Source organism: Schistocerca gregaria, chromosome 6 (assembly GCF_023897955.1).
Source record: "Schistocerca gregaria isolate iqSchGreg1 chromosome 6, iqSchGreg1.2, whole genome shotgun sequence".
Classification (NCBI taxonomy): Eukaryota; Metazoa; Arthropoda; class Insecta; order Orthoptera; family Acrididae; genus Schistocerca; species Schistocerca gregaria.
The window spans coordinates 268,887,171-268,913,158 of record NC_064925.1 but is presented as its reverse complement, the minus strand read 5'-3'; the positions used below and the strand labels follow the sequence as shown (position 1 = coordinate 268,913,158).

The 25,988-nt window shown below is 44.9% G+C and overlaps 1 protein-coding gene across 1 annotated transcript in view; it reads right to left on the bottom strand.

The window, feature by feature from the left end:
- The window catches only part of LOC126278824 (odorant receptor Or2-like), a 96,324-nt gene extending 71,851 nt beyond the window's left edge, over positions 1-24,473 (bottom strand). The window contains exons 1-2 of the mRNA XM_049979099.1: positions 24,118-24,473; positions 12,252-12,579 (exon numbers count right to left, since the gene is read on the bottom strand). Coding sequence (XP_049835056.1) covers positions 12,252-12,579; positions 24,118-24,473 — 684 coding nt within the window. The remainder of the gene's footprint in view (positions 1-12,251; positions 12,580-24,117) is intronic.
- Between the last annotated feature and the right edge of the window lie 1,515 nt (positions 24,474-25,988).

The following is a 25,988-nucleotide window of genomic DNA, read 5'->3' as shown; positions in this document are numbered from 1 at the left end:
TTCCTCAGGTCCAAAATGCTCAGGTGTTTGCCATTTCCGGCGCTAGATGGGTCTATCGTGTCTATGCAGCAGCCTAAGGCCCTCATCTGGCCTACTTATTACAACTCTTGTCCACGGTTATTTCATATAGCAGATCTTTATTTTTGGCTTCATCTGCACACTTAAGTTTTAATAGTGGTCATTAGAGCAAAGTTAGAATAATAACAGAATTTGTCGTTTCTGCCTTTCCAGGCCAATACGAGAGAGGGAGGATCGGAAAGGAACCCACAATAAGCGAATGGGGTACTAGTCCAGAAACTTGCAACGGAGAAATCATGAGAGTTTTCAACTACAGGACACTTGTCCTGTGGTTACATGTTGTGTGCCCTTAATGCAGTGGTTTCTATTGCCTTCTGCATCTTCACACCATTGATCATTGCTGATTCTTCCGCCTTTTAGGGGCAGCTTCCCACACCAAAGGCAAGAGAGTAACCCTGAAACTCTGCCCGCCCTCCGCTCTCTTTGATGAGGCCGTTGGCTAAAAAAGGGTGTCACCTTGTGACGGAATTCTTCGGCCGCTATTCCTGATGATTTTTATTCAGAATGTGAGCAGTGGCTGCGTCAAACCAGAGACCGAGGACTTTTTTTCGTTACCAATCAAAGACGCTACCCCTGCGCCACGGGCGGCTAATTTTAGTAATCTTTGATATATGAAAAAAGACAGCAAACAACATAACATTTGTCCTTTCCTATCCGTGAACACAATGAGCGAGGGAATCTGCCTACTACAAATATCTTTAAATTCAGCAGTGATACTGACTTTGACCAACAGTTCACAAGGTTCTGCGGGAGAGTGTATGCACAGCTGCAGGGTTACAAAATAATTTTATTGGATCAGTTCCACGGTGCAGCAAAAATGCAGCATTGCTCTATTTGAAATAACAAATTTGATGCCTGTTTATCAGTGGGTAATAAGGTTAGGGAAACACGATCGACATTATTTAATGAACCGCTTGACACTTCTCATTAAGGTTAAAATAGATTACAAATAAACACAACCTGCCTTTAACACTTCAAAAGATAATTAAAGTGAAGAAGTTCACCACTTCTTTTTGAATGGGGATGGGAACTAGAATATGGTTCACTATTTGCTGCAAAGTGTATTCATATTTCTTAAATGAGTGACAAGGGGAATTTCTTTGGTAAGTTTCCATTCGAGTCGTTCAGTATTAAAAATACGATGGGTTATACGACCCCACCCGAATTCCAACAGAATTAGCGGTTTACTCTTGTCTGAATTGTTAACTATTTCTCATTTATCATCTCATCTCTCATTTATGAACAACGGCACATTCCTATTGTTGACAGCTTTAATTTTGCTTCTTTTGCCAAAATACAGAACAATTTGCATAGCCTCACCTTGCAGTAGCTATTACGACAGTATCCTGAAACAGAGTGTTTTATTAAACAAGCATTTGGCGACAATAGAGTTCAGTGCCTTGTGTAAAATCTCTTTGTGTCTTTCTGGAGTAATATAAGCCAATTCTATTTTCACTAGCTGTCGATAATCCTTAATAAATCACAGTACTGGATTGTAAAAAAAAATAAAGAACAGCTATAGCTTTGGGAATATCAGGGTAGATAAGAAAGTTATGTATGTTAACCATTTGCCAAAATATTCTCTTCTTTGTGTGCTTTCAGCTGCTGGAATCTCATTTCGATATCTCGACCAGTGGGGGACAAGGAAGGAGCCTCCCAGAAGATTGTACATGTACAGTCGGGTGTCCCCTAGGCACCGGTAAATACTGGCAGATCCTTCCACACACTGAGCTACGTCTAAAACGACATGTATTCAGAATCTAAAACGAAGAAAAGGCCCTTTTCAGAGCCATGTTTGACAGTCATATCTCTCAACATCGAGGGCATATCATCTGAAAAAGAAGAACTTATATCCAACACATGTAAACTTCATTCCTGCGACGTGCTGTGCCTCCAGGAGACACATAGAGGGCCATCACAACGCCGTCCAAAATATTCCTGGGATGGCCTTGGTGAAGGAGTGCCCTCACGACCAATATGGAAGAGCTCTGTTTATTCGGCCTGGAACCAAAGTATCCAACATTCAAGTTTACACCGTTAACAACACGGAAATCATTTCTGTTACTATCGAAAGCATTACGGTGTCATCAATATATAAACCACCAGGGGAAAGGTTTGCTTTCAGCCAACATGTCTGCCACCCACAGCTAATAATGGGAGACTTTAACTGTCACAATAGAGTGTGGGGCTATCAAGACACAAATGAGGATGGAGAACTACTGGAAAGCTGGGCAGAAGAACACGAGCTGAATCTCATCCATGATCAGAAACAGCCTGCGTCATTCAACAGTGCAAGATGGAAGAGAGGGTATAACCCAGACCTCATATTTGTTTCCAAAACCTTGTCCAGGTCATGCAACAAATTCGTTCTCAACCCTATCCCAAAGACCTAACACAGACCAATCATGTTAATGTTTAGACTAGTAATACTGCCACAAAAAGTACCCTTCAAAAGACGTTTTAACTTCAAAAGCGCCAACAGGAAAAAATTCGCGAACACCTTAGACATGGAAATCGTAAATTTACCATCAAACACTGAAAACTACGGAAAGTTCGTCCAAGCTGTTAAAAGACCAGCAAGACTCAGCATACCGAGAGGCTGCAGAACACTCTACATTCCTGTAGCTTCCAACGACATGAAACAAATATATAACGAATACCTGGAGCAGTACAGCATGGACCCTTTCAGTGAAGAAACCATAAAACTTGGTGATCAGCTAATTGAAACTATAATCAAAGACAGGCAAGAGTCCTGGAAACATACGTTGGAGAGTCTTGACATGGAGCACAGTAGCAGAAGAGCTTGGAACCTCATAAAGCGATTGTCCAGCGACCCAGCAGCCCCAAAGGATCAGGTTTCTGTAACAGCTAATCAAATCGCACATCAGCTCCTTTTGAATGGTAAACCAACCAGGAACAGTAAGACTGCCACCTCATATAAGAGGTCACAAGTGACTGAAATACCACCTGAGCCATACTTCACTTCAACAGAACGGGAGGCTGCTATCTGTTCCATGAAACCCAGGAAGACCGCGGGTCCCGATGACGTCATTAATGAGTTTATACAGAACCTAGGGTCCAGCGCTAAGGAATGGCTTTTAGAACTCTATAATCTCTGCTGGTCAAACAAGACGATACCTAAGCTATGGTTGAAGTCCAAGGTAGTAGGTATCCCAAAGCCAGGTAAACCAAGAGATGATGCTAAGAACTATCGTCCAATATTGCTGCTGTGCTGCCCTTTCAAGCTATATGAACGTCTTATCTTGAATAAAATAGCACCACAACTAGAAAGGCAAATCATTCCACAACAAGCAGGATTCAGACCAGGTAAATCTTGCACTGGCCAGGTCCTCTGCCTAACACAATACATAGAGGACGGTTTTGAGAAGGGAGAAAAAACTGGCGTGGTGTTTGTCGACTTATCAGCAGCTTACGACACGATAAACCACAAAATCCTCCTGGGAAAAATTTTCAAAATGACGGGAAACTACCACCTTACTGAAGTTGTGAGATCACTGATCTCCAACAGAAGATACTCTGTGGAATTTCAAGAACAAAGAAGTCGCTGGAGGAACCAGAAGAACGGGCTCCCACAAGGTAGTGTTTTGTCCCCCTACTTTTTAATCTGTATACAAATGACCAACCAGTTGGACCGACGACAAGAAGCTTTATCTATGCTGATGATGTAGCCATTGCATGCCAATCTAGATCAATCAAACAGAACGAAAGAAACCTAACAGATGCCTTAGAAGTACTAACTGAATATTACAACGGGAACCAGCTTCGACCTAATCCAGCAAAGAAGCAGACTTGTTTATTTCATCTAAACAACAAGGAATCAAACAGGGAATTACAATTGGAATGGAACTCTGTTAAACTTCAACACTGCCCAAACCCAGTTTATCTTGGAGTCACGTTAGATCGAACATTGTCTTACAAGAAACACATAGAAAAAACTAGAGCAAAAGTCAACACACGGAACGGCATAATCCGTAAACTTACCAACTCACACTGGGGAGCAAACCCTGAAATTCTACGTGCATCATCCCTGGCATTGTGCTTTGCTCCAGCTGAATATGCATGCCCCGTATGGAGAGGGTCGACACATGCTCAGAAGCTAGACGCAGCACTGAATGACTCATGTCGATTAATCACGGGATGCCTGAGGCCTACAAACCGTGATCTCCTTTATATGTGTTCTGGAATAGCCCTCCCACAGATCAGACGGCAAACGTTGGCGATGGCCGAACGAAGCAGGCAGTGCGAAGATAGAAAACACACCCTGTAAGCACATCAGCCAGTGGAGGCAAGACTTAAATCTAGGAAAGACTTCATAAAAGTTGAACATCCACTAACCGAAAGTCAGTCTACAACTAGAGAATCAATGTGGAAACAGAAATTGGATAAAGGCAGTCTGAAAAGTTGGAACATTAAAGAAAAACTTCCTGCTGGATCACAATTGGAATGGAGAGTCTGGAAGAGCCTAAATAGACTTAGATGTCAAATGGGAAGATCACAGGATAACCTGATCAAGTGGGGATACGCAGAAGAAGAGCCCTGCCAATGTGGAGGAAAACAAACCATGACACACCTGCTGACCTGTCCATCTTTGCTGGCCCCATGTACTTTCCAAGACCTGTGGTTGGCCAACGACGCTGCAATGAAGTGTGCCGAACACTGGACAAAGATATGAGCCTTGCTTTAGACAATAATGACGACTTACAATATGTGAAGATCATGAATGTATATATGAATGTATAACTATCATTTACTTGTATTTGTGATCTAGGATATATAGCTTATTAATTAATTACAGATGTAGCTCAGACACGATTAAATAAATAAAATCTCGCCCAGTTTAGGTGATATGAGGAACGTTATGAATATTTCATTCTTTCGCATTTGCGATCGGAAGTGAAGGCGCTACAGAATATCCATTTTCTCGAGACTGGAGGTAGAGACCTCCTCCCATGAAAAAAAATCCAGTATGATAGCTAAATTTCTTATGCAGAAACATATAATGTAATATGTACCCGACGAATAATCACGGGGCCCCTTTTCTTATTGCAAACTTCTCAAATTTTGCGCAATGTCTTACTGAAATGCAAACATCACAATCAGAATTACCCTTATCGAGATGTTGGGAACTTCACCAAGAAGCTGACTTTCTGTAAAATCATTTGACAAAAATTATAGGGTAAGCGACCCGCCTCTTTCAGTGCAGCACGACGTTAACGGGTGCGGCGAAAGTGGCAAAGAATGTCTCGTACATTCTGGCTCGTCAGCAGGCGAGAGGCCTGCGCCAATAGGAGATGCCAACCAGTTCCATTCTGTGATAACAAAGGGATATTTTCCACGCTGATTCAAGCTGCCTCACGCTGGTTTCCACTATAGAGGTAACCTGCATTCTTTTTGTGCGCACCCATATAATGTCACAGGTTGGTGAGCGGGTGCTAAAACAGACATTATATTTGTCCAAAGGCTTCTGATTTTGCCAATTTCTGTCGTCTGAAGACTGAACGTGACATGACGCTGGAGCAAATACGAAAAAGAAGTGAAAGGCACGTGCATTTAACTCGCCCCATCAGCCAGTCCTTTTGCAGCTCCCAAGTTTCAGTTGGTGAAATCTGACGTGTGCAGGAAAAAAGGACTCGAGAGAACCCTTTGTGACTGATTAATAATATTGGGGGAGTCGTTAGTCGTTGTGGTTATAGACAATCATGCTCTGCTCATTTATGTTGAACACTTGTTTAGCAAAAACATGTTATGCCAATGGTCATAGGCCACATTGCTCAGGCATATGATGTCGTAAGACCACTGAAAGTAGGGCTTCCTTATTCATTAGGTATTTTCTTTTATTCTGGTGCGAATGAAACTCTGACAAATGTTACAAAGCAATGAAAATCTTAAACATTCTTTGCTGATCACAGTTTAACTTATACAATTCTTGTATCAAATCTCAGTCAGTCTCGTTGCGCTTCATTTATGTTATAGCTATTTACACATTTAAAATATATTAAATATGCAGAAAAATGAAGAATGGTCCTCCTTTTGATAAGGGATGGGCCACACTTTTGGCAATTATGCCAGGCGCGCAGGTTCTCTTCAGTAATGGTCTGTCCACCATATATCCCACTATATATATATTGAACATGACTTGCTTGATGACATTTGTTTCGTTTTGTCTGGCATATTCCAGCATCTAATGCTGCAAAATTAAATTCTGTCCACTAACTGCAAGTAACCTACTGATTGTACACAAATACACCCCCTCCATTAATTATACCAACGATCCTCTATTATAATACAAGATGACTACGGAGAAAGATTTTTATTGAGAGGGATACTGCAGTGATTAAGACAGTGGACTGTCATGGGGAATAAGTGAGATTCAATACCCGTCCAGCCATCCTAATTTAGACTAACCACAATCTCCTAAAATCACGAGAGCTCTCATAGAGACTTTCAAAAATATCACAGCTGCCATCTAAAATCAAGAGAGAGCTCTGACAGAGAATTTCAAAAATATCACAGGTGCATCCCTGCTATGTTTTTGTCAAATCTGAGCACATCTTTCGTGTCAAAAAACTTCAACGTCGACATGTCTCTGTAATGTAAATATATCCCCATTTGCCTTCTGTTGCACCTATTATTAAGTTCATGTTCAGCATTTTACATATTATGTTATCTGCCAAACGAGTGCTTCTGTTCTTTGATGCACAGATATGCTAAGAAAGGGTAAAATCATCGTATGTATATCACCCATAATTCCTTCAATTAGCGTTATCATTTACACCATTACCTTTCAGTTTGACAGTCGCAAAAGCAGTTAATAACATGTAGCAAAGTTGTAACCAGAAACAAAAGTGTGATGCATGATGTAGCGCCTGTGGCCAAAATTGAAGAAGACTGTTAAATAAAATGTGATACATATTTCAGAGCTTTATAGTGGTTTCTGTAACGAGACAGCGGTGCTGAAATCGGATAACGTTTGCTATTGAAAATAATGGTGCTTAAATTTAACATATGAAGAATAGTATTGGGGGGAGGTGAAATACAAGGGAACATCAGGAAGTAGCACACATTAATTTTACTACCAAAAAGATTAATAGGTACCAAAATCACAGATGAACTTATATATTTTACCTACTTTTCTACATAGTTACCATAGTTCTCAACATATTTCTCCCATTTTGGTACCAGTTTGAAATGTTCTCTTCGATATAGTCCGTTTGGTTGGAGTATAGCCATCTGCAGACTGATTGATTTCACTTTCGCATCTGTCGCAAAGTATTGTCCAGCCAGGAAGTTCTTCATGGGAGGCAACAGGTGAAAGTCCAATTTTGCGAGAGCTGGAGCACCTCCCACCCTAATTTGGTGATTTTTCTCATTAAAAGGAGAATGTGACGATGAAGTTTGACTTCATGAGCAATATGTTGTGGCGTTTGTGACAAACATCACGAAGGACATAATGCAACGTAGCCAAATTTTTAATGTAGGCCGCAGCTCTCACAGTGGCCCATATTCACCAAAGCCCACCAAAAACAAGCCATGCACTTCCTGGAACATTGTGAAAACCACTTTCACAGCAGACCGAGTCACTTTGAATTTTTGTCATACTGAGGACCCAGCATGTTTCCGCTCCATAGAGGCCTGCTTAGTTTCGAGAGTGTAGTGATACACCCACGACTCATCACCAGTCACGATTCCATTCAGAAAGTCATACCCTTCTGCGGCGTAACATGTTAAGTGATCCAAGCTTTCATCATACGTTGACCCTTGTGATTGTCTGTCAGGTCCTTAGGCGCCCAGTGACTACTAACTTTACGAATTTCAACATGTCACTATCAGTATCATACACCGCACCATAGGAAGTGTTGAACTGTTGCAATAAAGTTAGCAGCTGGAAACTCGTTCAAAATTCCTCCCTCAATGGATCCGACATACTGCATGTTTGCAGTTGGTACCAGCCGCGTGGAGCGTGGGGCGTCATTAAGGTTCACATGACCCTCTCTGAAGAGTACACACTGCTGGAGACATCATTACTGTCCAAACACCTGTCCCCGCAAGTCCCTGTGAATTTCACTCATTTTAAGCCGTTTTAATCACAAGTATCGAACTGCACTTTGCTGCTCTTCACAAACTGACGAAAGTAACATGGGCGCCATGTTTGTTCTGTAGTTCACGCTACTCTCGCTAGAGTTTCAAAGAAAACAAAACACCCTCTTTAGCGCAAAGTTCAAACTATGTTGTCGTGAAATTTCAACATTCCAGCTACAGTACCAGGGGATGAAAAAAATTATTGTGCGTACTTTCCGATCCTCCCTGGAATGAACACTGAAACCCCAGAAAATAAAAATTCTGTAGTTATTTTAACTGGGTTCTATGGAGCAGGATTAAAACTTAATCGGGCAAATGAAGCCAAAAATAAAGATCTGCTATAAGAAATAGCCGTGGATAATATAGATGCAGCAGATCGGCCAGATAAGATACTTTGCCTGCTGCTTAGACACGTTAGCCCCATCTAGTACCAGAACTGTCAAACACCTGAGCAGTTTGGAGCTGAGGAAAGCCACAGGGCACTTCCCTCCCCACACCATGTATTGTATGTCCGAAGTGATAACGGACTGGTAATCGACCCAAACCCATATTGGCAGTGCTTTGTCCTCCAGAACATATGGGACACACCCCACATACAAAAGCGCTGAGCCGACTGCGACTCAGGAGTTGTTGTTGTTGTGGTCCTCAGTCCTGAGACTGGTTTGATTCAGCTCTCCATGCTATTCTATCCTGTGCAAGCTTCTTCATCTCCCAGTACCTACTGCAGCCTACATCCTTCTGAATCTGCTTAGTGTATTCATCCTTTGGTCTCCCTCTACGATTTGTACCCTCCACACTGCCCTCAAGTACTAAATTGGTGATCCCTTGATGCCTCAGAACATGTCCTACCAACCAATCCCTTCTTCTAGTCAAGTTGTGCCACAAGCTCCTCTTCTCCCCAATACTATTCAATACCTCCTCATTAGTTATGTGATCTACGCATCTAATCTTCAGCATTCTTCTGTAGCACCACATTTCGAAAGCTTCTATTCTCTTCTTGTCTAAACTATTTATCGTCGATGTTTCACTTCCATACATGGCTACACTCCACACAAATACTTTCAGAAATGACTTCCTGACATTTAAATCTATACTCGATGTTAACAAATTTTTCTTCTTCACAAACGCTTTCCTTGCCATTGCCAGTCTACATTTTATATCCTCTCTACTTCAACCATCGTCAGTTATTTTGCTCCCCAAATAACAAAACTCCTTTACTACTTTAAGTGTCTCATTTCCTAATCTAAATCCCTCAGCATCACCCGACTTAATTCGACTACATTCCATTATCCTCGTTTTGCTTCTGTTGATGTTCATATCCTCCTTTCAAGACACTGTCCATTCCGTTCAGCTGCTCTTCCAAGTCCTTTGCTGTCTCTGACAGGATTACAATGTCATCAGCGAACATCAAAGTTTTTATTTCTTCTCCATGGATTTTAATACCTACTCCTAACTTTTCTTTTGTTTCCTTTAGTGCTTGCTCAATATACAGATTGAATAACATCGGGGAGAGGCTACAACCCTGTCTCATTCCCTTCCCAACCACTGCTTCCCTTTCATGTCCCTCGACTCATATAACTGCCATCTGGTTTCTGTACAAATTGTAAATAGCCTTTCGCTCCCTGTATTTTACCCCTGCTGCCTTCAGAATTTGAAAGAGAGTATTCGATTCAACATTGTCCAAAGCTTTCTCTAAGTCTACAAATGCTAGAAACGTAGGTTTGCCCTTCCGTAATCTAACTTCTAAGGTAAGTCGTAGGGACAGTATTGCCTCACGTGTTCCAACATTTCTACGGAATCCAAAATGATCTTCCCCGAGGTCGGCTTCTACTAGTTTTTCCATCCGTCTGTAAAAAATTCGCGTTAGTACTTTGCAGCTGTGACTTATTAAACTGATTGTTCGGTAATTTGTACACCTGTCAACACCTGCTTTCTTTGGGATGGGAATTATTATATTCTTCTTAAAGTCTGAGGGTATTTCGCCTGTCTCATACATCTTGCTCACCAGATGGTAGAGTTTTGTCAGGACCGGCTCTCCCAAGGCCGTCCGTAGCTCCAATGGAAGGTTGTCTACTCCGGGGGCCTTGTTTCGACTCAGGTCTTTCAGTGTTCTGTCAAACTCTATACGCAGTATCGTATCTCCCATTTCATCTTCATCTACATCCTCTTCCATTTCCATAATATTGTCCTCAAGTACATCGCCCTTGTATAGACCCTCTACATACTCCTTCCACCTTTCCGCTTTCCCTTCTTTGCTTAGAACTGGGTTTCCATCAAAGCTCTTAATACTGATGCAAGTGGTTCTCTTTTCTCCAAGTCTCTTTAATTTTCCTGTAAGCAGTATCTATTTTACCCCTAGTAAGATAAGCCTCTACATCCTTACATTTGTCCTCTAGCCATCTCTGCTTAGCCACTTTGCACTTCCTGTAGATCTCATTTTTGAGACGTTTGTATTCCTTTTTGCCTTCTTCATTTACTGCATTTTTATATTTTCTCCTTTCATCAATTAAATTGAATATTTCTTCTGTTACCCAGGGGTTCCTACTAGACTTCGTCTTTTTACCTACTTGATCCTCTGCTGCCTTCACTATTTCATACGTCAATGCTACCCATTCTTCTTCTACTGTATTTCGTTCCCCCATTCCTGTCAATTGTTCCCTTATGCTCTCCCTGAAACTCTGTACAACCTCTGGTTCTTTAAGTTTATCCAGGTCCCATCTCCTTAATTTCCCACCTTTTTGCAGTTTCTTCAGTTTTAATCTACAGTTCATAACCAATAGATTGTGGTCAGAGTCAACATCTGCCCCTGGAAATGTATTACAATTTAAAACCTGGTTCCTAAATCTCTGTCTTACCATTATATAATCTATCTGATATCTTTTAGTATCTCCAGGAGTAAAATAGGTAAATTCGCATTCCAGAGACGACACACACAGTAGGAACTATGTTACGCTTCCACGTTGCCTAAACACCTCCATTCAGCTGTTACTTAAAGGACACTGCAGTTGCATAGGACCTGGTTTCAGTGAGTGTCTTATGAATAGTCTACAGTCACCGCCAAGAAGAGCTAAACGGGAATCTGTACAAGTGACAGTAGTCATCATTCATGACCTACGTCGTCAATTATTTATTGCATGCTTCTCAGTATCTGTCTTCCTCTATAGTTTTTACCCTCTGCAGCTGACTCTAGTACCATGGAAGTTATTTCTTGATGTCTCAACAGATGTCACATTAACCTGTCCCATCTTTTCAGTGTTTTTCACTTATCCTTTCCCCCTACAATCTTCGCAGAACCCATCATTTCTTCCCTAATCTTCAACATTCTTCTATAGCATCATATCTCAAATGCTTCTATTCTCTTCCGTTTTTCCCTCAGTCCATGTCTCACTTTCATAAAATGCTGTGCTGCAAACGTGCATTCTCAGAAATTTCTTCCTAGAGTTAAGACTTACGTTTGCTACTAATAGACTTCGCTTGGGCGGGAATGCCCTTTTTTCCAGTGGTAGTCTGCTTTTTATGTCCTCTTTGCTCTGTCCGTCATGGGTTCTTTTGCTGTCTAGGAAGCAGAATTCCTTAACTTCATCTACTTCGTGATCACCAGTTATGATGTTAAGTTTCTCGCTGTTCTCATCTCTGCTACTTCTCATTACTTTCGTCTTTCTTCGATTCAGACATGTAGTGTCGCTGGATAAATGGCAAACAAAAATTGGTTCAAATGGCTCTGAGCACTATGGGTCTTAACTTCTGAGGTCATCAGTCCCCTAGAACTTGGAACTACTTAAACCTAACTAACCTAAGGGCATCACACATATCCGTCCCCGACGCAGGATTCGAACCTGCGACCGTAGCGATCGCGCGGTTCCAGACTGTAGCGCCTAGAACCGCTCGGCACTCCGGCCGGCAAAGGGCAAACAACTCTGAAGTAAAAATCGAGCTCTTGCGAAAAGGCAGTGTCTAAAAATCTCTTCACTGCCAACTTGCGGGTAAGGCATGTGCGGATGCGGAGACTCTTGTCATATCCACTCGAACCACTGGCTATGTGCATTGTCTTTACAGTGAAACTGGGTACGTACTTGGAGAGAGAGGTAGTGGAATTGATGCTCGTGGACGGCTATGTGGCCGAGGCGGAAGAGCCACGTGGCGATAGTGTTGAAGGTGGAGAGCATGAGCGTGAAGCGGTCCAGGTCGCGCGTGCCCTCCCTCCAGATGGCGACCCCCTGCGAGCAGAGGAAGAGCACGATGGCCGCCGACGCGACAGCGTTCAGCAGGTAGAAGGAGCGACCCGCCCAGGGGCCGGCCCGCGGGTGCCGCATCGTGCCCGACCAGTGCAGCAGCCACTGGAGCAGCTCCAGCTCGCTGCTGCTGCTGCGCGCCTCTGCATGGCCGGCGGCCGACTCCATCCTGGCGTGGCAGCGGGCACTTCAGATGCGGCACTCAGCATGTCGACAGTGACTAAATACTTACGAAATAATACACCAAAGCACAGGGAATCACACTTCAGGGCAAGGTATTCAAAGTTATAATAATGTTGTTGTTAAAGTACACACATCAAAAAAAGTTTTGCATCACCTCGGTTCCGAGAGTTCCGGAACCTCTACAGAAAATCAACATAAACATCTTTTCCGCCCTTTTTATTGCTCATGAAAACCACACATTCCATGTTGTACCACCAAACAGAGAGACCTCCAGATGTGGTGGTCCCGACTGCTGTACACACCGATACCTCTAATACCCAGTATCACGTCCTCTTGCAGTGAAGCACGCCTGTATTCGTCGTGCCATACTATCCACAAGTTCATCAAGCCACTGTTGGTCCATATTGTCACACTCCTCAACGGCGATTCGGCGTAGATCCCTCAGAGTGGTTTGTGGGTCACGTCGTCCTTAAACAGCCCTGGCCACTCTAATCGAACGATGTCGTTATCCTGAAGGAAGTCTTTCACAAGATGTGTAGGATGAGGGCGCGAATTGTCGTCCATGATAAGTGCCTCGACAATATGCTGCCGATATGGTTGCATTATCGGTCGGACCCCAGTTCCCAGAACTTCTGAAGACAGACGTGGACTGTGGATATTGTATCACAGACACAGTCCCTTTGAGTGTTCAGAGACGTCACTAAACCCAGCGAAAGATGTAAACAACCATGCAAAAGCAGCGCCTATTAGACAAAGGGCGTCCGACAACCGATCAGTTCCAGTCATTCCACCAGGAAGGAGGTACACGGCTCGTGTTGTCGGTATTTCAACCACGCCCACACGATCAGTACCGAGATTCGATCGCGTCCGCATTGTTACTTTGTGCCAGGAAATGCTCTCAACAAAGGAAGTGTACAGGAGTCTCGGAGTGAACCAAAGCTATATTTTTCGGCCATGGTGGAGATACAGATAGAAACTGTCGATGACATCCCTCGCTCAGACCGTCCGAGCGCTACTACTGCACTGGATCACCACTGCCTACGGATTATGGCTCGGAGGAACCCTGACAGCAACAACATCATGTTGAATAATGCTTTTCGTGCAGCCACGGGACGTAGTGTAACGACTCAAACTGTGCACAATAGGCTGCAGGATGCGCAACTTCACTCCCGACATCCGTGGCGAGGTCCACCTTTGCAACCAAGACACTATGTAGCGCGGTACGGATGGGCCCAACAACATGCCGAATGGACCGCTCACGATTGGCATCACGTTCTCTTCACTGATGAGCTTCGCATGTGCCTTCAACCAGATAATGGTTCGAGACATGTTTGGACGCAACCCGGTGAGGCTGAACGCCTTAGACACACCGTCCAGAGAATGCAGCAACGTGGAGGTTCCCTGCTGTCTTGGGGTGGTGTTATGTGGGGCGGGCTTGCGCCGCTGGTGGTTATGGAAGGCTCCGTAAAGGCTGTACGATACGTGATCTTGGCCTGTCCTGGAGGGACTGGAACGAGGGAAATCCCCCCCTCCCCCCTCTCCCCCCAAGACTACAACTGAACTCGGGATATCCAATACCGGAGTCTAGTGCTCCCCCTGTCACCGTAATACGCTATAAAAGAACGTACGACGAAGGAGTTACCCGAATGGGAAAGAAATCGACAGCTCGTGGTCTTGCGGTAGCGCACGGGGTCACGGGCTCAATTCTCGGCGGGTCAGGGAGTTTTCGTGCCTCGATATGACTGGATGTTGTTGTGTCGTCTTCATCATCATCATTCATCTCCGTAATGATCGGAGAGAGGAAATGGCAAACCACCTGCGCTATGACTTCGCCTAGTACAGAGGTGTGGGTCTCCCGCATCGCCGCCTAAGCTCCTCGGAGTATGGGACCTCGCCATCCCTGTTCGTATAGTGTGCACAAGCAGCATTTATAGCGAACATTTATGAAAGAGAACGTTCTTGCAATATATTAGCTATGATTATGAAGTCTACTAGTTTTTCGATGTTTGCCCGTAAATAGAGGTGATGCAGCATTATTCTGGCCCCACATGTAGCACATATCCCAGTTACTGGAAAATCGTTGTTACGATCACTCAGACATACATAAATGTTTGTACAATAAGATGGAGAGTTATCGATGTCTCTGAAAAACAGTGGAAAAAGTCACAAGTTAAGGTGAGGGAGATGTATGGCGTAATTCACAGTTCTCCTCAAAACAAAGATGACTGGCTGATCACCATACTGCAGAAGCAATCCCTTAAGCTGCATGCAGGCGAAGCACTATTTTGCTACATAATTCGTTGATAGCTGGAGTAAAAGTTAGACAATTTACCAGCAAATGATAAAGGCTGGTATCATTCGAACTTACACATTTTACTAGCTTATGGCTCGCTGCTTCGCTCGCCTAGACTGTGTGGTCTGCAAAGTCTTTATTTTTTTTTATCGAATTTGTATGTTGTTACGCCCATCGCTCATGTGTAAATGCACATATTGTGCAAACAGCCTATCTAGTCTAGACAAACTAAGCTGCAGACAGAGTATTAAAATTTAATAAAGCAATTCTTCGTCTAAGATTAGCACCTTTTTTAAACAAATTTAATTGAATTTTTATATTCTTACATACATTGCTCATGTACAAATCAACGATCTAGAAACAGTGTACATGGCCATCTCAAACTAATTTACCTATGAATGCAAGCGCATTTAAACATGGTATGTAAGATGTCATCAGTAATGTTTGGTTTGCTTAATAATTACAACAAACATATTTTTATAAGTATATATTAGGCCTACTGAAAAATTAATATATGAAAGATCCGTTTCTTTTTCCATAGAACTGTGACAAAGCCGAATTGTCATAGTTAAATTTCTGTCTTTGACATAGTTCACAAATTCAACACTTTATAGACTCTTCACTCTCGTTAAGGCCACAGAGGCATGGTCTTTTCTGAATATGCTTCTGACCAAAAACCGGTCTCGTAACTGGAGTCGGAGGTCTTTCGTAATCCTACTTCTTCTGGTGTTACTTCCATAGACACAATCATCCCCTATTCCTAACGAAGTGAAATGCCATTTTTAAATAGACGTAGCTTTAAAAAAATTTAACATAACGAAATATTGTAATTTAAACTTTCATCCCCTATTTCACCCCTGTAGGGGTTGAATTTCCTAAAACACTGAAACACGTATTTGTTTTCTAACCAAGTTGCAAAATACAAACTTTCATAGATTCAAAACTTCCTAGCAGATTAAAACTGTGTGCCCTACCGAGACTCGAACTCGAAATCTTTGCCTTTCGGGGGCAAGTGCTCTACCGACTGAGCTAACCAAGCACGACTCACACCCCGTCCTCACAGCCTTAATTCCGCCAGTACCTCGTCTCCTACTTTCCAAACTTCACAGAAGCTCTCCTGCGAACCTTGCAGAACTAGCACTCCTAGAAGAAAGAATATTGCGGAGACGTGGCTTAGCCACAGCCTGGGGGATGTTTAGAGAGTGAGATTTTCACTCTGCAGCGGAGTGTGCGCTGATGTGAAACTCCCTGGCAGATTAAAACTGTGTGCCGGACCGCGATTCGAACTCGGGACATTTGCCTTTCGCAGGCAAGTGCCTTACCATCTGAGCTATCCACCCTTAAATATGACTTCATAGGAAATATTTTCATAAAACTTATCATCCCGTATTTTACATCCCTAGAGGGTGAATTACGAAAAAAACTCAGACACGTATACTTTTTCTTTCCAACCTAAAAGTCCAATTTCAATTTTCACATCTGTACCTTTAAAATTTCTATAATAGTTATTTAGTAACGATTTATTTTTAAAAGAAATTTCAACCATAACTTTACTTCTTAGGGGTTGAATTTCCAGAAATGCTGAAACACGTATTTTTTATTTCCGACCGAGTGACAAAATACCAATTTTCGTAGTTCTAGGTTCAAAATTGCCTTTACAACGACATATTTTCAAAAAACTTTTCATCCCGTTTTCATTCCTTTAGGGGTGGAATTTCAAAAAATCCCTTCTTAAGCGATGGCTACAGTACCAGATCGACATCTCTCCAAATTTCAGGTGTCTAGCCTTAGCGATTTGGGCTGTTCTATGATTGATCAGTCAGTCGGGACATTTTTTTATACAGACATAAAATCGAGCAGTCTTCGATATAACCACTTCATGCGCTGTGGTGCCGAAACCGGCTCTGTAACTAAATCTATTACGTAAACTTGAGTATTTGGCTTCATTAATAATCCAGATTTTTACTACGATATACGTTTATGAGGAGATCGCATGTTGTTGAACATAGTGAAAATAGATTCAAGATGAACGGATTTTCAGACCAATATTTGTAGCTGAAGATACTTTTTTCTGTAATAAAACCAAACATTTTCTACCATTTATATATTAATCCGTGAATAATTCAACATTTCCTCGTTTTTCAAGACGTAGTTTGTAAAATAGCTTGTATTTTTCTTTGTTCTGTATCATGATGGTACATCGAACTAATGATCCACACAAAAGATAATGGAAACAAAGTAACTGCTCTCGGATATTGTTGAGAATGGTTTTGGACAGGTGGCAATGTTTAAGAGCATTAAGATATAAGTACGTTTTCAAAATCATTTTTCAGTTTTAAGCAGCTAATTTCTCACCCAAATTCTTATAGCTTTCCTCGCATAGAGCAATGTATGAGCCACTTGTGTCAACGACATACGATGAAAAATTGAAAGAGCTTACCACGTTTCTTACACTTCGAGACTGTGCCCGAAAAATTTGCTAAGGCCGCAACTGTTCAACAGCGCTCATCGTCTTCAGATGCATATACTTGATGCAGCCCTTGCCCGTGAATTTTAATTTCAGTTTCTTATTTAACTGTTTCTGCATCAATATGTATTCTCTAATAGCATCCAGTGACGGCTATTATCGTTTTCCGACAGTTTTCATGATAACCCCCGACCTATGGCAACAGCGTTCTCCTTCGTTTATAATTTATGACAATACCTTACGGCATCCGGACATAATTAATGTGCCTCTGAAAGTTTAAAAGCTGCCCCCTTAGCTCACTTGTTCGTCAACGAGTGAAGGCATTACGCACTACAGAATTTACAGATCCCGATGACGAACGGTTAGTTAACAACTGCGTTACTGCAAATACGTGTTTTTAAGTTGAGAATCAAAATCTTCGCTGTGAGTACCTATTTCCTGTTCCTGTGCCTTATCTTCTTCGTATTCCGGTTGGACCTGGCTGAGACGCAGAGCTCAGTGGCTCTGCTAAATCACAAAAGTCCGCCCGCTTAAGGAATGCGAGTGGCCTTATCCAGTGTTAAGTAGTAATACTCGCACTGCGCGGGCTTTTCACACAGTCTTGTCCTTCCAACCAAAATATGAAGATTTTAATTATTTTACTGAGAGTGTGACTCAGTATTACTTTTTATAACTGGTGTAACGTCTTCCGTAAATAGATGATAAATCCTATTATGTTCATGCGCGTCTGTCTGTGTTACGGAGTAACTTATGCAATGTGATTCAAACTAAATGTAATGTTTCTTTCCGCAAATTTATTTTTTTATACGTTTCATTCCGTATTCGAAGTGACAAGATCGGCCCATCGTACAAGTTTTGGTTCATTTCGGCTAGATAATTAATTTGTTGGAACTCGAAAAAAGGGAAACAGATTTATTACACTGGTTCCGAAATTTCCTTCAATCCAACGAAAATGTCTGGAAAACCTTGGCAGGAATTGAATTATGCGGATCTATTGACTTACACTACTAGCCATTAAAATTGCTACACCAAGAAGAAATGCAGATGATAAACGGGTATTCATTGGACAAATATAGTATACTAGAACTGACATGTGTCTACATTTTCACGCAGTTTGTGTGCATAGATCCTGAGAAATCAGTACCCAGCACAACTACCTCTGGCCGCAATAACGGCCTTAATACGCCTGAGCGTTGACTCAAACAGAGCTTGGATGGCGTGTACAGGTACAGCTGCCCATGCAGCTTCAACACGATACCACAGTTCATCCAGAGTAGTGACTGGCGTATTGTGACGAGTCAGTTGCTCGGCCACCATTGCCCAGACGTTTTCAATTGGTGAGAATCTGGAGAATGTGCTAGCCAGGGCAGCAGTCGAACATTTTCTGTATCCAGAAAGGCCAGTACAAGACCTGCAACAGGCGGTCGTGCATTATCCTGCTGAAATGTAGAGTTTCGCAGGGATCGAATGAAGGGTAGAGGCATGGGTCGTAACACATCTGAAATGTAACGTCCACTGTTCAAAGTGCCATCAATGCAAACAAGAGGTGACCGAGACGTGTAACCAATGGCACCCCATACCATCACGCCGGAAAATACGCCAGTATGGCGGTGACGAATGCACGCTACCAATGTGCGTTCACCGCGATGTCGCCAAACACGTATGCGACCATCATGATGCTGTAAACAGAACCTCGATATATCCGAAAAAATGACGTTTTCCCATTCGTGCACCTAGGTTCGTCGTTGAGTACACCGTCGTTTATATAGGATGGGGCCCCTCCACGCCCGCACCAACGTGGTGACCAAACCAAAAGTTCTACTGTCACCTCCGTATAACATGTTAGTTTTTAGAATCAGGAGTCACAGGATCCAGGCTGTGATGTTATCCATGCGTCTGGGTAAGATTACTCATTTACATGGTCCATCAGGAGATAGAAGTGGTCGAAAGCGATTGAAGGGTAGCGGTTTTTAAGGGCAGAGGGAAAAAAGTGCCAAGGCAAGCGCCAAGGGAAAAAAACCTCTGCGATAGTAGGACGGGTAGTAAGGGCAGTAGCGGATTACTAGCTGCGACAGCGCATGCAAGGTGTGGTTATGTTAGTGCGAGGTATCGTGCATCGTTACCGTTGTCGTTGCTGGCGCTCGTTCCAGGATCTGCTGCTGCTGCGTCCCTGAAACATTACATTGTCATCATATATTAGTGGGCGATCGGTCATAGATCAGCTCACAGTGTGGGGTGTGTGTGTGGCTGGTTTGCGTGCTGTGTGCAGTACGGTTTCCCTGCGATTGCCGGTATTTCGGCGGGTTAAGCATCTGGGGTTGCCAGTAGTAGCTGAGTTGCAGGGGCTCGCCAGTACTGTCATGTTAGCGTGCTATGGACCATAGATGTTTAGTTTCGTGCTAATAGTGTTTTTGGTCTATTATGTTTCCATCTATGGTTGTGGTCGTAGTTACCCAGAGAAAGAATAAACGGGTTACGCGAGTGTCTCGTGTTTCTGTATAGTCGTGTGGAGAGTTTTTGGAATACCTGCAAGATGGTATCTAGCCGATATTCCCGGTGAAGGTCCGCGGTGCGCGTGTAGCGCGGAGCGTTGCTTATGATTCTGAGTACTTTGTTCTGTATGAGCTGCAGACGGCGCACACGTGTGGGCGCAGCGTATCCCCAGACGGGAGCAGCATACGTCATCAGAGGTCTGATAAGTGTGGTGTACATGGACCTGGACACCCTCTTATTCAGTGTGCTACGCCTGTTAAGCATAGGGTAGAGTTGTTTGAGCCTCGCGTTTGCTTTGTTGGTCACGTGTTGGATGTGGTCCCCCCAGAGTAGTTTCCGGTCCAGCCAGACACCGAGGTATTTGACCTTCTCTCGGAAACGTATTGGGCGTGCGTGTAGTGTTATTTGATTGCAGTGTTGATGTTTGCGCAGTAGTTTCGGTCTTCTGGTGAACAGAACGGCTTCGCACTTGTCGACGTTTACTCTAACACGCCACTTCACCAACCAGGGCTCTGCCGTTCTGAGTGCGGTCTGTAGTCGTGAGTTAATGTTAGACGGCTTCCAATCTTGCGCTAGGATGGCAGTGTCATCCGCGTAGATTGCCATCGTCGTGTTATGTGTATCTGGGAGGTCGTTAATGTAGAGGTTAAACAGTAAGGGCCCTAGGATGCTTCCTTGGGGTACCCCTGCCTGTATACCGTGTCGTGTTGATTGTTTGCCCTGCACGTCAGTGTTGAAACTCCTGTCCGTGAGATATGAGTGTATGAGACGTACGAGCCCGTCGGGGAACCCTGCGTCGTTTAGTTTGCGTATGAGGCCGTTGTGCCATAGACGATCGAAAGCCTTCTCGATGTCCAGGAACACTGCACCAGTTGCTTTGTTCATGTTGTATCCGTGTGTGATGTATTCGACGACGCGGAGGAGTTGTTGTGTTGTCGAGTGGTGATTCCTGAAGCCGAATTGCTCCGGCCTCAGGGTGTCATTTGTGATGCAGTGCCTAGTGAGTCGTTTTAGTATTACCTTCTCAACAATCTTGCTGAGCGCGCTCAGCAGGCTGATGGGTCGGTAATTTTGTGGGAGGGAGTGGTCTTTCCCCGGCTTCCTGAACATCAGGACCTTGGCCGTCTTCCAAAAGGCGGGGCAGTGTTGGTGTTTGAGTATGGCATTCGTGATGTGCGTGAGATAGTCTATTGCTTTATCCGTGAACTCCTGGAGGACACGGTTTTGAATGCCATCGTGACCAGGGGCCTTCCTAGCAGTGGTATGCATGATGGCCCATTTCACTTCAGCTGTGCTAGCCTGGCGGATGTTGTTGCGCGCTGGTTGGGGCAGGATGCGAGTGACCTCCTGGTCTGTTGCAAGTGTGAACGCTGGATCTGACGGATCCATGTTCGGTGTGAATGACGCTGCAAGTGTGAGGGCCATCAGTTCAGCTTTTTCTTCCGCAGAATATGCCGGTCCGTCGGGCCCTTGTAGTGTGGGTGTGTAGTGTTTCTCCCTGGTGAAGTGTCGGGCCATCTGCCACACGCCAGGTCGCGTGGTGTCTAGCCCTGCGAGTTTTTGGTCCCACTGTTGTGTTTTAAATGTTTGTATTTTGTCCCGGATTATTCCCTGGAGCCTGTTAATGTGCCGTTTGAAGTGCTGGCGCCTGGTACGCTGCCAATACCTCCTGAGGCGGTTCCTCATTGAGATAAGGCCCAGGATCTCCTGGGGCAGGGCAGCACTGTATTGTTGTGGTGTGCGGATTGGTATGGTGCCGGCTATTGCGTCTTGGACGGCGTTAGTGAGGGTTTCAACAGCATCATCTATTTGGGCTGTCTCATTAATTGCGTGGGTAGGTGGGATGTGACTGTCAAGCGTTTCCTTGAACAATGTCCAACTCGCGCGCTTGTAGTCGAGCATCCTGCGTTGGTCAATGTGCTGCAGTGTTTCTTCAATGTATAGCATAACAGGTTGGTGATTTGAGGGCAGATTGTTTTCAACAGCAACGTTGAGTGTCGTTGTTATGCCCTTGATGAGGGCCATGTCTAATACGTCTGGCCTGTGTCCCCTTCGGTAGGGAATGTGCGTCGGTTCGGTCGGCGCTAGTGTAATGTAGTTTCGTCCTAGCGCGTGTTCGTATAGTTTTTTGCCGTTGGAGTTTCGTATACGTGAATTCCAGTCTGGGTGTTTCGCGTTAAGATCTCCAGCGGCTATTACGCGCGGTGATATGTTGAGTATAGTGCTGATGTCGCGTGTCACAATGTTCTTAGGACTGTTGTATACTGACACCAGTGTGGTATAGGCTCCGTTGAACTTGACCCTGACGGCGGTTGCCTCTAATTTTTCAAGTTCAGGGAGCACTATGTTTGTGTGTTCAATGTCTTTGTGTATAATGATGGCCGTTCCACCGAAACCAGAGCCGTCCGGTCGGTCGGTACGATAGACGCAGTAGCTGGTAAAGTTTAGGTGGTTGTGCGGTTTGAGTTTAGTTTCGCTCAGTAGTGCGATAAGGATGCCCTTACGCTCCATGAACGCGGCAAGTTCCGCCCTTTTGTTGTTGATCCCGTCTGCATTCCAGAACAGGATCTGTGATAGTGTCTGGTTGTTTGCGAAGGGGGCCGGGTGTGGCGTATTATCCATGTAGGGATGTGGACAGTGTGGTGAGAGCTGTTTGCATGGCAGTCAAGTACTTCCCGGGTTGGGCATCCAAGAGCTGTGAGATCAGTGTGGTGACGACCGAGAGGATCCTGAGAAGGATCTCTTTGGTCGTATGCTGGGGGAATAGTGTTTTCAGTATTCCCCCTTGTGTTGTGTTTGTGTTGTGCGTGTCGGCCTGTGGCTTGTTTGTGGTGTTAGCGGCCGCTGTTGCGGGTGTTGGCGTTGTGTGTGGACTGGCGCTTGTGTTGCTGCTGTGTGCTGCAGTCTGTGGTGCCTGTGTTACAGGTGTGGCGACGGGTGGAGTAGTGTGTGTGCTGGTGTCGCTGGCTTGCTGACTGTGTGTCTGCGTTTCCGTGTTCTGTTGTTGCCGAGTGGTTTGTTGTGGCGATCTCGTGTATCCGTTCCTGTTCCCTTGAGGTCGCTTACGCCTTCTCTGGGTTTTCGGTTCTGGGGGTCCATGTGTGGGTGCGTCTTCCTGTGCGGTCTGCGTGGTTTCGCATGCCGTGGCCTCAGGGAGTGGGGCCGTGTTGTTTTGGGGAGCTGGTGTTGGAACCGATGTGGTTGATGTGTTTTTTGTTGGCTGAGACGGTTGTATTGTTGTCGCAGCGGTTGTGTTTTGTGCGTGTGATGGGCGCGGAGGTTCCGCCGCCCGCACCGCTCCTCCAGGGCTCGTAGCCATGGCGAACGTTACACCGTTCCTGACAGGGTTTGGTGCGGGCCTTGGACGTGGTATGGCGCTGAGTCCTCTAGCTTGTTGTATTTTACGCCTCTGCGCCTCTCTGTATACGTCGCAGCCCCTGTAGTTGGCCGCATGGCCTTGACCACAGTTGGCGCAACGGCGTGCGTTTCGTTGTGCTTGTGTACAAGCGTTGGATGCGTGTTTGCCAGCGCATCCGCGGCAACGGGGTGCCAGGCGACAGCGAAGGGCCGAATGACCGAATCGCTGGCAGTTGTTGCATTGTTGGGGGACGAGTGGTGGTTCATATAAATCTACCCTTACGTCCATCCGCAGAAGGCTTTTTATCTGCAGAAGGCCGCGGGAGGCGGCCGTATCGGCCATCTCGACCAGGTAGTGTGGTAGGCGGGTGTGTGTGCGGAAGCCCGTCATCCGGTTAGCACTTCGGCAGTCGTAACCAAGGAAGTTGAGCGCCGCTTGAACTGTTTTGTTTGGTGTGCTGGGGTCCACTCCCTTCACCACGTACTGCTGTGTCCGCTCTTCAGCCGTTCTGTACGTGTAGTGCTCGATCCCCTGTTCTTTGGGGAAGAACAGGAGATCTTTGTACTCTGTGTTAGTAGCCACGTACAGTGAGGCCCTATCCCCAGAGTATTTAGTGTGGAGCGTGCAAGGTGTGTGCCTCGCTTCGAATGTGGTGTTGAGGACGCTAAGGTCCCCATAGTTCTGTATTACGACTGGGGGAAAACCAGTCTTTTGTTGTGCGGGCGTAGCTGCGGCTTGTGTACTTGTGTTATTACTGACCGCAGGTCGTTTCGTGTTGATTTGGGTGTTTGTGTTCCTAGCCGGAAGTGTTTGTTTCGGTGTAGGCAGCAACGCCTTTCGGCTGCCTAGCGAGTTTGGTTGCTCGCTTGTGCCTGTTGTGTTTCTTCGTCTGTGTGGTGGGCCCTCCACCTGCCAGGGCCCGGTGTAGTGTTGTTCTGTGTCCTCGTCCGCCGCCGCTGATTCCGCCACTGGAGTCAGCAGCGACAGCGGGACGGTCGTGCAGGAGTCACCAGTAGCAGGCGAGTGCAGCGTGATGTGTAATGTGGTGCGCTTCGGCGTGTCGTTTGCGCCGCAAAGGTCGGTTATCAGCCGACGTTGGTCCAGCAGTTCCTGCGCTTGCTGCGCGATCTGCCGATCCTTGTCGGCCAATACCTCCCCCACGGCGGCAAGCGGGACGCTGGCGTCGACGGGGCCAGTCGACCCGAGCGCCTCTTTCGCTGCAGCTTTGCTGCGGGTTATAGCGGGAGAAACACCGGCGGAATCTGCCATCTTGGTGCTCTGGGAGGGACGAGAAAGGGTAACGATAATTTTGCTCTTTCTGAGAAGAAAAAGCCCTAACTGTTTTACCCTACGGAAGTGGGGGGGAGTGCCCTACGGCCTAGCGTGCGCCGTTAGTGCAGTGGCGCGGCACCTAAAGGAGGTGCGGAAGAAGAGAATCGGCCTACAGTACGCGGGGTGATCCGACGTGAACGGGCCCCTGGCACTGATTATCCCTACAAAGAGCGAGATAGCCTCGCTGGGGAGTTTGTAACAAACGTTTCGTAGGCGCTCCTGTCTGTGATGAAGCGTCAAGGGTAGCCGCAGCCATGGGCTCCGAGCTGATAGTCCATGCAGCTGCAAACGTCGTCGAACTGTTCGTGCTGATGGTTGTTGGCTTGCAAACGTCCCCATCTGTTGACTCAGGGATCGGGACGGGGCTGCACGATCCGTTACAGACATGCGGATAAGATGCCTGTCATCTCGACTGCTAGTGATACGAGGCAGTTGGGGTCCAGCACGGCGTTCCGTATTACCCTCCTGAACCCACCGATTCCATATTCTGCTAATAGTTATTGGATCTCGACCAATATCAGCAATGTCGCGACATGATAAACCGCAGTCGCGATAGGCTACAATACGACCTTTATCAAAGTCGGAAACGTGATGGTAACCATTTCTCCTCCTTACACGAGACACCGCAACAACCTTTCACCAGGCAACGCCAGTCAACTGTTATTTGTGTATAAGAAATCGGTTGGAAACTTTCCTCATGTCAGCACGTTGTAGGTGTCACCATCGGCGCCACCCTTGTGCGAATGTTCTGAAAAGCTAATCATTTGCATATCACAGCATCTCCTTCACGTCGGTCTGTAGCAGGTCATCTTCGTGGTGTAAAAATTTTAATGCCCAGTAGTGTATATTTGTTGAGACTGCACTATTCCAGTGAAGAGTGCTTGAACTATATGTAAATGTATCGAATTTCTGTATGAAACACTGGACAAGATATTACCAAACAGAAAACTGCATTCCAACATCTTTGGAGAATGAGTAAGTTGTAGTCAAGAACTAATGTCGTCTCAGTTATGAAAAAACGGTAAGAAGAAATGAATAAACACGATTAAAATTAGAAGAATATTGCTTATATATGTCTTACTAACGAAAGAAAGTAGAAAAGATTGGAAAAGCTATGGAATTTTTGAAGAGACAGTCTGGATAATATAAAGCCTGAGAAGTGCAACAGGTCAAACATCGCTGTGAAACTTCTTGCCTGTGAACTGATGATATGACGTCATAAATTCTACGTAAAACTTCGTGTGACGTTAAATGCACTGTAAGACAAACACGTGCAAGCGAGTGTCCGAACTGAATGCGAATGGGAGAAATCTTATACCTGCATTATTTTAAATAATAAATTGGCCAAGTTAGTGTGCTAATCATGTTTACAAACACAGTACCCGTATTTGAAATTAATTATGAAATAGTCCAGATCGCATGTTTACTAAAATGAGACCGCTTTCAAACATC